The 12,848-nt window shown below is 41.2% G+C and overlaps 1 protein-coding gene across 1 annotated transcript; it reads right to left on the bottom strand.

Annotated features, from left to right (window-relative positions):
* Positions 1-1,397: 1,397 nt before the first annotated feature.
* Positions 1,398-12,061, bottom strand: LOC109033349 (cathepsin B). Its single transcript, XM_019045930.2, has 6 exons — positions 11,795-12,061; positions 10,051-10,269; positions 8,219-8,346; positions 5,108-5,334; positions 3,296-3,412; positions 1,398-1,781 (listed from the first exon to the last, which is right to left on the bottom strand). The coding sequence occupies exons 1-6, from the start codon at positions 11,915-11,917 to the stop codon at positions 1,489-1,491; spliced, it is 1,107 nt and encodes a 368-aa protein (XP_018901475.2). The 5' UTR covers positions 11,918-12,061; the 3' UTR covers positions 1,398-1,488.
* Between the last annotated feature and the right edge of the window lie 787 nt (positions 12,062-12,848).

Below are 12,848 nucleotides of genomic sequence, written 5' to 3'. Positions count from 1 at the left end.
ACGTAAATGAAAATTCCGTTGATTTTTCCCCATAAGTAAACTTGGGAATTTTCAAAAATTTTCAATGTATTCTGCGTAAACTTTTGATGGTGAATTCTTGAGGCAGAACAATTTTTATTCTTTCTAAAGTGATTCATTAGACACTATCTTTCTCTCTGGGCGCGTCTCAAGACAAGCACACGCACAACCTGGTAGATCTTCAAAGTTTGAATGTTTAACTGGGCATTTAACCAGCAGCTGGCAATAGATATTTCCATGACTATAGTGCAAAATCACCCATCTCCATTGCGATGTTTCAAAATTTTCCTTCCTTTTTTACTTTTTCGAAGATGTAAACTGTGCATATTGAGATCCATGCAGAATTTTCTCCGTGCGGAAAAAAAATCAAGGAAGTTTTCAAGAAATTATTTTCACTAGTCTTCCAATGAAAAAATAAAGGATGACAGGAAGTGTGGTCGCAACGGAGGTACGTGATTTCGCACTTTGGCCATTAATATTACCTCTAAGCGCATTATTTAACCATTATTGGGACCGCGTTGAACAGAAAGGAACCAAGCCACATCAGCTATTGCCAAATTTAATCGGACAATTTAATTTTTTACGTGAAATTCTGTTGTGCGGATAATCGTGCAAATTTTGGTGAATTTTTCCATAGTACGAAGCAAATTCCTCAAAATTTTCAAGGGAATTCGCACAAACGTTCTCTCATAAAGAATTAAATTGGCCAATTCAATTTGGCAATAGCTGATTTGGCTTGGTTCTTTTCTGTCAATCGCGGTCCGTTTGGACCCTGTTTCGCAAGGAGGTACCTACCGCGCCATATCGGCTATTACTGAATTTAATTGATCAATTTAATTTTTTACATGGAAACGGCAGTGCGGCTTCGTGTGCAAATTTCAGTGAATTTTCTGCATAGTGCGAAGCAAATGCATTTTAATTTTCAAAGAAATCCGAACTAACAATCTCTTGTTAAAAAATTAAATTGGCAGTTAAATTTGGTAATAACTGATGTGGCTTTGTTCCTTTGAGAGTCCCTCTATACTGAAAGTGAAGACAATGCAAATCCATTTCTGATTGGTTCCCGTATTTTAGGCTTTTCCAGTGTCACAAAAGGGAATAAAGATTACATTTTCACCAACTGCATATAGATTAACCTGGAATTGGACCGGAGATGGGGGGGGGGGATACGGCAAGGAACAAATGGAATGAAAGAGGGAACAGGAATTCGAGAATGGGTAGATCAAAGATTACACGAAACGTCCGATTTGTGTAATCTTTATTTCCCGTTTGTGACATTCATAAGCCGCGTTGTCTCAACTCTCTCTATGAAGGGACTCTAGTTCCTTTCTGCTGGACGCGGTCCATTTAACAAAGACCTTTTCTCGTTGTCAACGACACAATACAAAATTTTCGTTTGGAATAATTATATTTCTACTTTTTCAATTTTTTTACACTTTTTCCAGTTTGTCTCCAATGATTATGTCTCGATTAAACTTCTTCGTCTTCATTCAGTGACTCGACCGAGCTGTCAGCAACAGCCTCGGGATCTTCCATGTCCTCTGTGCTTTTTTTCTTCGTGTTGGGCACGGCAGCCAAGCACGCGACCTCCAGTTTGACCCGCGGGGAGTTTCTCTTAATTTTAATCAGTCCGTGGTCACCCCAGTATTCGTTCCAAGAGTTCATCACCAACCAATAGGGAACTTTGTTCTCCACTCCCCAACCAAGTACCTTCACCGCATGACCACCCAAAAACTTAGCACTTGCGGATGGCTCATATACGCCTGAAAAAGAGTCGATTAGAATTGGTTTTGGCTAGAAGTGGTAGAAATTCGTGTGCTTTGGAAATCATTAAGTTTGATACGGAACCACCTTAATATTTACAAAACACACGTTATATTTTCCTTTAATACATATTTTTTTTCATCAATTAAAACGAGAATAATCCATACAGGATGTGCAAACATTTCAAAATCATGAGTTGAATAACGCTGACTCCGCCAGATTAAATATTAGAGCCTAACACATAACGGAGCGGCGACGCACGCACTGGCGCCTACAAACCTAACAGGGATACTTCACGCATTGCGCAATGCGTGAAGTATCCCTGTTAGGTTTGTAGGCGCCAATGCGCGTATCGCGCTGGCTACCCGCATGTCGCGCCGCAGCGTGCCACGGCGCTTGACGCAACTATTTCCTACCAGAGGTATTGCACAGTATCATACGAAACTGAAGGCGCTCTAATATATTAGGAATGGCAGGCATCCATCAAAAGTAGGGAGCTTTCCTCGCAAAATAAATCAAGATACTACGGCCCAAAAAGAGAGCAGTGGTCCAAAAACTCACTAAGTCCTAGCATCCGTAATTAGTCACGTTTAGCATACACTTTATCGCCTGGCTGTAAGTTGCTTGGTAACCATCGGCTATAAAAGGCCATAAGAAATTGTGTAGACGGCTATAGAGGCTATTGGAAATCTTACAGCCGGCCGTAGGTCTTTATGGTATTTTGGAACACAGATTTTACTGCCAATTTTTACCAGGGTCGCTCTCCGCGCCAAAAATAGAAATAATGCATCCTTTTTTGAGACGGGTAACAGAAATACATTGCACTAAATGAAAATGAAATCCTAATTTCTGAAATAGACAATATACCGACGATCCTTACTCCTCAGGCACTTTAAAATAAAAGTCCCAATCAGTGCTCCCATTCCATGTCCGTCAAAAGTTCCGGTATTCGGAACTTTTTTGTTCCAATTTCTCCCACGCCATGACCGTCAAAAGTTCCGGGATTCCTCTTGGATTTTACAAAAGTTCCGAGAGGAAGTTCCGGAGAATGCGAAAGATCCGGAACTTTTCGGGAATTTCAAAAGATCCGGAACTTTTCGGGAATTTCAAAAGTTCCGGAAGGCCGACATCGGTTGGTCCAGTGGTTAGCGCAACCGATCACAGACCTAGATGTCCCGGGTTCGAATCCCGGCCTCGGTGGCACGATTTGATGGTCTCAGATCTTGTCTCCGTGGAGTGGCATGGATGTTTCTCTTCGTTCTTCTTCGTTTCTTCCTTTGTACTTCCGTTTCTACTGTTGTTGTAATCTTCCCATCATTTAGCGGTGGCTGTTTGTCTACACGACTAAGGCCAATGAACTATACCTAGAGTGCGAAGGCTCTCCAAAAAAAAAAAAAAAAAAAAAAAAAAAAAAAAAAGTTCCGGAAAAAATTCAGGAAAATCTCAAAAGTTCCGGAATTTAGAACTAGTTCCGGGAATCGGGAGCACTGGTTGTAATTTAAGCGTGGCGCACCTGATTTATAGCTTGGAAAATCGTCCATGACACCAAAAGCCGTTGAAACCGGACCATACGCCAAAATTTCTCTCATAATGGACTTCTCGTCATGCGGCACTGCGTACATGTCGTGACCTGCGGTGAGCAAAATGATTCCAAAAATTACTTCTCTTATTGTTACGATCATTACTGTCACTATTCCTTCCTGTATACAGCTTCTTGCCTGGTTATTCGTACTCAGCATTTTGAGGCAATTTCGATATCAGCGCACAAAGGATCGAGTCAAAAGATCGGACAAAACTTGGACACTTTAAGAGCTTATAACTCCGTTTATACGAAACTTTGAGGTTCTGAAAGTGGCTCCATTGGTTTTCTCGTGAAATTCTCTTCTCGTAGCATTCCTTAAACTTTAACATGCGACGAAATTAACATCAAAATTTGTAGTTTTAGTCAAAAATTGCATGTCCAACCTCTCTAATTGACTCGATCTACTGTGCGGCACAGAGAATTGACTATGGAGATGTTGCATGTGTGAGGGATTTGCGATTTGACCATTGATCCTTCTGTAAAAGTTTGCGAGAAACACGATGATGCCAGTGGTTTTCTCTGAAATCAACTCCCAAGCTCAAAAAAAGCTCTCAAAGTGAGGCCAAAATGGAGGGGATATCCCACCCGACCCTGAGAGTCCACCTCTACATCAAAACAGACTCTCCATGCTAAGATAGGGAGCAAATACATTGGCAGTGATGCTGTGTTTTCAGTTTTGGAGTCCCCAAATAAAGTGGCAACCTAGGGGCAAATAAAGGGTTGCCACTTTATTTGGGAACTCCAAAACTGAAAACACGGCATCACTGCCAATGTATTTGCTCTCTATCTTAGCATGGAGAGTTTGTTTTGACGTAGAGGTGGACTCTCGGGGTAGGGTGGGAAATCCCCTCCCCTCCATTTTGGCCTCACTTTGAGAACTTTTTTTGAGCTTGGGAGTTGATTTCAGAGAAAACCAGTGGCACCATCGTAATTCTCGCGAACTTCTACGTAAGAATCACTGGTCAAATCGCGAATCCCTCACACGTGCAACATCTCCATTAGCTATGGGTGAGTTCTCTCATGGCGCCGCAAAGTGGATCGAGCCAATAGGAGAGGTCGGACAAAACTCGGACACTTTAAAAGCTTATAACTCCGTTCATACAAAACTTTGAGGTTTTAAGAGTGAATTCTTTGGTTTCCTCGTGAAATTTTCTTTTAGTAGCACCCCTTGAACAGCTTGAACTTTGAAATGTGACGAGATGAGCATCAAAATTCGCAGTTTTTGTCAAAAATTTCATGTCCAATCTCTCCAATTCCCTCGATCCACTGTGCGCCAGGGATCCCCTATAATATGACCTCAAGTCTGAGTGATTTTTTGAGCTTGAGAGTTCGTTCCTGAGAAAACCGGTGGTATAATCGTGTTTCTCCTAACACTTAACATGCGTGTAAAAGTACTTTAAAACGCAAATTCTAGGGCATCAAAGAGCCCCATTGTTACTGTTTTTCCTGCATAAATCAATGGCCAAAAGGCCAAGGTGCAAAACCATGTATCTCCGTTTGCGACGTTCCAGACTTCCTGTCATTTTTCCTTCGGAGAGCTAATCAACGTCATTTCTTGAAAACTTCTTCTTTGATTTTAAGCAGAGCTAGCTCTGCTAAGCTACCTCTATTAGCAGAGTATTCTGCTTAAATTTCAATTTGTAAAGTAGGCCTAGTTCTTCTTTTGAAGAGTAAAAGATAAGGGGAAATTTTGAAACAGCAGTGCAATGGAGATACGTGGTTTGGCACTGTACGGTATCTCACCGTAACGGTAGTCTTTATCCAATCTTTTGCTGTATTTGCTATTCGTGCAGCGAGATTCACACGGAGGGGTTTCCTTGACGGGCGTGCACGGTTGGTAAGGGCTGTCGTCGCCTTGATATTTGCACGGGGATGGAATGCTGTAGGGTTGGCACCCCTCGGTTGTGTTGTAGTTGCCACCACTGGGTAATCCATGCCGCTGTACGTACAACCATGCCATCCCTGGGAATCTGCAAAAAGTATGCGATTCTTGAGTCCAAGAAGCTCAGGTCTCGTACTGCTATAAGGCAATATATTTTAGAAGCCCCGCAGAAGAAGGAGATATGAAGAGGGAACCTGGAAAAGGAGGGAAGAAGGAACAGGAAAAGAATAGGAAGAGGAAGAGGAGGAGGAAGAGGAGGAGGAGGAGGAAGAGGAAGAGGAAGAAGAGAAGAAAGAGAAGGAGAAAGACAAAGAGGAAGAGAAAGATAAAAGAAAAAAAGAGGAAGAGGAAGAGGAGGAAGAGAAAGAGGAGGAAGAGAAAGAGGAAGAAACGGAGGAAGAAGATTTAAAAGAAGGAAACGGAGAAGGAGCATTAAAAGCGGAAAAAGAATCAAAATAAGAAGAAGAAGAAGAAAAATTAAAGAGGAAGAAGAAAAATTAATAGAACAAGAAAAAGAAGAAGAAAGGGAGGAAGAGGAGGAGGAGGAGGAGGAGGAGAAGGAAGAGGAGGAGGAGGAGGAGGAGGAGAAGGAAGAGGAAGAGGAGGAGGAGGAGGAGATGGAAGATGATTGCATAATTTTGGCAGCGCATCGCATTAGTAATATGCACAGTTCCTTTATGTTGCTTTATACTACATCCTGAAATTGAGGACACCGCACCAAGAACAGCCTATAACTGGAAACCGTGTTTTGAGAAAAACGGATTTAAAGTTTTGTTTTTGATGTACTGCGCAGACTTTTCTATGCAGGTACCCTGTTTTGGCGTTTTTGGGTGACCTAACCCTTCTATTGAAGGATGCCGGGTAGATTTTGCGATACATTTTGGGTTTACACTCAAATATATTATATTTAAAAAAAGCGGTTTATAGGCCATTATTACGCCCAACAGTCATGTTGGTGGCAATATGAAGTATAAATCACTTTAATCACGCAAGCTTAACGCAAAATGAAAGCGTATCGATAGTGAGTAAGGAAAGGGGTAACTAGCGCCGCGCCGATGCCCGCGAACCGAGCATGATAAGGCCGCGTGTATAGGTCGTTTTTGCACCCATCGTTCCAGGGGCCTGACTTAACTTGACAAGCCCGGCGTGCATGGAGGCTATTCCAATTTTAATCTCCCGTCACATTCTTACGGCGCAATGATACAACACTATTTGAACTCTCTGGAATGCGTGAAGTATCACGCCGCATTTGAAGAAGTTTTCAAAACAGCCAAGTTCCGATACCCGGATTATCGTTTTGCAAAGTTCATATCCTTTTCTTTTATTCCGTACCAATTGTTTATTATTAATCCTCGTATAAAAACCACCCATTTGCTAAATACAATTCTAGCTGGAGCGCACTTCGGCTATGAATTCACCACTGCAAAAGTGTCAAAGGAAATCGACCAGCCCGGCGTGCATGGAGGCTATTTCAATTATAATCTCCCGTCACATTCTTACGGCGCAATGATACAACTATTTGAACTCTCCGGAATGCGTGAGGTATCACGCCGCATTTGAAGGCGTTTTCAAAACAGCCAAGTTCCGATACCCGGATTATCGTTTTGCATAGTTCATATTCTTTTCTTTTATTCCGTACCACTTGTTTATTTTTGATCCTCTTATAAAAACCACCCATTTGCTAAATACAATTCTAGCTGGAGCGCACTTCAGCTATGAATTCACCACTGCAAAAATGTCAAAGGAAATCAACAAGCCCAGCGTGCACAGCTACTCATTTGCTAAAGACACTTCTGGCTGGAGCGCCACTGCAAAAATGTCAAAGGAAATCGAAAATGCCAGCGTGCATGAAGGCTATTTCAATTGTAATCTTCCGTCGCATTCTTAAGGTGCAATGATACAACTATTTGAACTCTCCGGAATGCGTGAGGTATCACGCCTTATTTGAAGGCGTTTTCAAAACAGCCAAGTTCCGATACCCGGATTATCGTTTTGCATAGTTCATATTCTTTTCTTTTCTTCCGTACCACTTGTTTATTTTTAATCCTCGTATAAAAACCACCCATTTGCTAAATACAATTCTAGCTGGAGCGCACTTCAGCTATGAATTCACCACTGCAAAAGTGTCAAAGGAAATCGACCAGTCCGGCGTGCATGGAGGCTATTTCAATTATTGTACCTATGCTTATGCCAGGATGTAATTTTAACAATATTTTCTTTTATATTAGTTTCTTTGTCTAGGGCGCGAGGAGTTTTTTGATATTTTTGTTGCCCGGGAACCCCTTCATTTATCGTCGTCCTCATACGTGAGGGCGAATCTCCTCTCTAATTCACAGGAGCCCCAGCGAGCATAGCTGTTGTAGACATATCCCGAAGTGCCTAGACAAATCTACTACAATTAGTACCATTAAAATTATTTAATGTATTAGTTACAGTAATTACATAAATGAATAGATCGCGATTTTCCGGGCTAGTTCGCGATCTGTCTGGACAAATTTGTTTCAAGATTTTTCCAAAACCCCGTTGGCGAAATCGCGATTTGTCTAAACAAATCCCGAATTTCATTTCTGTTCGGGATTTGCCAAATAGGCGTTGGACGCATTGCGGTTTGTCTAAACTCATCGCGATTTGTCTAAACACTTGGCGATTTGTCGAGATTTCGGGATTTGTCGATAACAGATATATACGGAGAATAAGGTTCACCTGAAAATTTAAATACACCCTCACTCTAGCGGGGCCGGGGTAACATTATGTCAACTTCTGAGGATTCTCCTCAGTGGCGTGGCGTGCTTTGCGGTTTATCGATTGTTATGCCATTTAAACCTATGGAAAAGAATCGATAAACAAGGTGTTCGCAGCGAACCCCTTAATAATCGATCCTCTTCCACAGGTTTAAATGGCAGATCAATCGATATATCGCAAAGCAAGCTACGCCACTGATTCTCCTCAGTCCAAAGAGAAGATCATCTTACCCTCCATCACATCCAAAGCCGCAGAGGTAGCAACAAGAGAGGAGGTTGGATGTCGACAGACGCATTTGGTGTTTTCCTTTCGTTATAATGCACCACCTGTCCGTGAAAGCTTGGGTCACGGCGATTGCCTGTAATCACAAAAACGATTTTCCTGTTAAATTGGACGTATTTCCTTGAACACGAGCGATGTAAAAATGAATAAAATATAAATCCTCTCTATTCTAATAAAATCATTTTTAAGACGCTCGACGCTCGACGTATGGGATGACGAAGAGAAGTAAGAAGCTGCCTTCGGGGGTTGGGCCACGTAGCGGCCAGGGGGCGGACCTCCTAATGATAAATAAAATCAAAATGAGCTATGAGGCACGCTAATCCTAAGTACAGCAGTGGCGTGGCGTGAATTGCGATGTATCGATTGTTTTGCCATTTAAACCTATGGTAAATAATCGATTAGTGAGGTGATCGCTGCGAACACCCTGTTTATCGATCCTTTTCCATTACTTTAAATGGCAGATCATTCGATATATCGCAAAGTACGCCACGCCACTGGTATACAGTGTCTTTGGATTTAATTCATTTACACATTGTATTCCGTTGGGAAATGTTACTTTCAATTAGTTCGCACTGTAGCGAAATAAAAACCTAGACAATTATTAAAAACTTACAAGTTAAATAAATACATTTTAAAAAATATTTTTTTAAAATTCCTTTCAGAAGTTTTTAAAAAGAATCTAGGACTTTTTTTAATTCTGTTTTTCGGGTTAACAAATCCATTCAATAGAAATTGGGATCCTCGAAGGAGAGGTGGGTGGAACTGATAGGTAATGGGCAATAGGTGAAAATATCCATTGAAGTTTTCTCAGAGCAGTATTTCAAACGTTTTTAATTAGAAAATCTACGAGAGCCTGAAATTCGTCTGAGATCGGCACTTTTGCTGTATTAAAAGGGCAAGATCACAAAAATATTCCTACGTAATTACTCATTTATTCGGGTGCTACAACTAGCGACAGCTCTCGTGTATTTGTGAAAGCGGGAGCGCCTTCAATTTTGGAACATGCAACACGCCTGTCTCTTGTTACGCAATGTCCGTCCTCAAAATTCATTGCTCCTCCGACGTTAGTGCGCATCTCAATTCCGACATGAGCCCTACTCTCCATACTACTCAATGCTTTTCGAGGCTCAAGTGTAAATACAGATACGCCCTTATGTCAAAAAATCGACAGATTGTCCAGTTTATCGTCCATCTTCTCTGTCACATCTCTTTTGTCTCCTTCCTCAGTTCCAACGTGTCGAGCATTCGAGGCTGTTACTCTTTAAGCCGGTGCTTGCATACAATCAGACGCACCATCTCATTTATATTTTGCTAAGAATGGACCTTAGCCCCTAGCCCCCCCCCAAATTTTACCGTACCCTAAAATCGTTTGACGTGTATAAGGAGACCATAGATATGGTGTGCTCTGCAAATTTTGAATGAAATCGAACAGATAGATTCCGAGATATCGCTGTAGACAGATTTGGGGGACGTCGGACGGACGGACACACATTTTTTCAAGTATGGTTATTTTGACTCCTGGGACCTTAAAACGTCTAGAAATGATGAAATGTCAAACCCCCCCCCCTTCCTTGAAGGATGACAATATTTTCTCTATCCTAAGGTAGCAAGAAAGTAAAAAATTGTGTTGAGCAAGGAAGTCCTTTGGGTTGATCTGACACTAATAAAAAATAAGACAAAGTAACACAGAGTAACACCAATTACGGACATTTTTAACTGTGTATGTTGCTGAACGTTGTTATTGATTTTTTTTTTTTTTTTTTTTTTTTTTTTTTTTTACCCAGCAAGAGCCGCATTTCCCCTGGTCGAGGACTTCGGCAATTCTCGGGCATTGTTTTCTCCATCTTTTGCGAGCGTCGAAGTTCTTCGGGATCTTCGTCTCCGCCGGCCAATTTGGATCGAAGGTCTTCACCCTCGGCTTCACATCCCCATCCAGAATTGCACCCAAGCGCACTTTTATGTCCTCTTCGGGAGTATTCGGATCGAAATTCCTTCCAGCCTGCAAGAGAATAATAAAATCTAGTTAAAATTAATTATGATCCGAGATTTTCAGTCGAGACTGCGTTCCGCGAGGAGAAACCAAGTTTTTCGGAGTGCAGGTATGGAGATGAATTTGAATTGAGTTGATTCTCGTTTTAGGATACAACAGGCAACAACAGAAAAATAGGTAACAAAAAACAAAAAACCAAAATAAAACACCCACTAATGACACTCGGCCATTCTGTCGGGTGGAGCCTCTATGTTGGATTTTATTTTAATTTGTTTCATTTCCCCCTTTTTTATCCCTTTTTTCCCCTTCTTTCCATTAATTTTTTACCCACTTCCCCCTCGCTTATCTCTCATGTATCCCTGTCTATCCCGTGAGCCGCTTGTATTTTGCCACCCCCTTCTCATTCGTTTTGCAACATCAATAAAAACCATCAAGTGAACGTTCAGCGGGGAGGGGTGCATGAGACACGTTTACTAGTGTTGCACACATTTTTTGCGAAGCCTTGTCAACATTACCAGCAAAAGTTAAGTTCCGTAAACCTATGGCCTTAATGGAAGGCCTTGTGATCAAGGCCTTCCATTTATAAGAGATGAAACATCATGAAAGAACTAACTGACCGCACTGTGTTTGGCGCAATGCGTGAAGCATTCCTATGGTCATGTAGGCGCTGTGCGTCTCACACCGACCGCCTCTAAACGCGTTGTGTTGGACGCCATGCGTGAAGTATTCATGCAGTCTTGTAGGCGCTATGCGTTTCATGCCGCCCGCTGCAGACCGCAGTGACCGCACTGTTTGACGCAATGCGAGAAGTATTCATGCAGTCTTGTAGGCGCTAATATGTGTTACATGCCGACCGCCGCCGCGCCGCACCGCGCCGCTCCGTTCCAGGTTAAATTGCATGTTTGGTTTCGCTCTCAACTCGACTAATTAAAGGTGTTGTCTCTTGTATCACCGAAAGACGACAAAATTAGAAATTACTATACTTTTACTCTCAGGAAATGAGAGATTTTGTCGCCTTTTCTCGTTTGTAATTTATTTTCTGAATCTGATTTTTTTCTCTCTTTTTTTGATACCTACATCAAAAAAATTGCAAAATTTGCCGCCATCCGCGGCCCATGTTTCGGTTTTCTTCTTTTTCCTCCCATTCTGTAATCGACTGTAAAATAATGAAACACGGTCTGAGGCAAGCGTTAAAGTAAAATAAGTCTCATGATGTATTAAATCATAACAATCCTTTTTATCTGAAGGATTTTTCATTAATAATAGTCTAAAAAATTCGGTTTAATATCAATGAGGAATAGATTGATTTTATCGATCAATTCACTGTTCTTAAAGCGCTTCATCATCAATATAGTTCATAAATAATCTTATTTGCAATTTTCAATCGCTTTACTAAATATTTGTTTTTCATTTGTTTTTTATGTTTTGTTTGTGAAAGAAGGGGCTCAAGCTCCATTATTGTGAAGAAATAAAAAACGCACCATAATCACCACCAAATCAAAATCATGAGGTATCTAGGGGAGACGGTTCTTACCTTCCACTGGTCCTGTTTCGAGTTGATATCATTTATGAAATCGTCCGACAGAAAATAAGCACCTTCGGCGAGGGAAACCTTCACATATGCAGAAATGCATAAGAAGAAGATGACCACCTTCATTTTGAGGCAGGTCTAACCTCTGGAATTCACGAAAAAGTATAAAAGAAATGTTCGCAAAAATCACGGGAACATTAATGTGCGACGGTTTTTCTCGGTGAATAGTCCGAGAGTGGTTGGAGAGCGAATACATCGTTCATCGTGTATATGGAAATACCTCCCCCACTTCAAAGGAATACATGACGAATAAAAAGATAAAGTGTCCACACTACTTGAACACTCTCAGAGGTGCCCATTGTTCGGTGGAGTGTTTTTTATGCATCGCACTTCAACATTTCAACCATTCCTGGAAATTATCAAATATTTTGAACAATCAGCGAAATTTCTGTAAGTTTCTCGATGTTTATCATTAGCAAGGACACGACATGGACGTCATGTCTCTTGGACGTTATGACGTCGGTACATACATCTTTTCTTGCTTTTCCTGCAGGATTTTCCGTGATTCTTATGAACCGAGTGGCCGTTATTGGTCTGAGGAAAGCTATCCACAGAGTTTTGGAAAAGAGGATATCTACTTGAGCATTTTAATAAATCTACAGAATGTTGTTTGCGTTTTTATTTATTATTTTTTTTTACTTTTTTTTAAATTTGTGTTTGTAGATTCTTACATATTTTTTGCTCAGTGACGTTCAAGCGTTAACTGATTTATCATGACACAGGACGCCGCGTAAGAAACTTTGAAAGTTTTTCATTAGTGGACTTGTGTGTTTTCGATGACTCAACGGATGACTCAACGTATGACTCAACGGATGACTCAACATATGACTCAACGTATGACTCATCGAATACTTCATCGATGACTTCATTGAGACTTCTCCGATGACTAATCGATTCTCAGCAATTTTTCTCCGATGACTTCTTCAATAATGAAGACTTCACCGATTACTCACCGAGTACTTCACCGATTACTCACCGAGTACTTCACCGAGTACTT

This window comes from Bemisia tabaci, chromosome 10, assembly GCF_918797505.1.
Source record: "Bemisia tabaci chromosome 10, PGI_BMITA_v3".
In the NCBI taxonomy this organism is placed as follows: domain Eukaryota; kingdom Metazoa; phylum Arthropoda; class Insecta; order Hemiptera; family Aleyrodidae; genus Bemisia; species Bemisia tabaci.
Note: the sequence above shows the minus strand (reverse complement) of the source record. Positions and strands in the feature narration are given on the sequence as shown.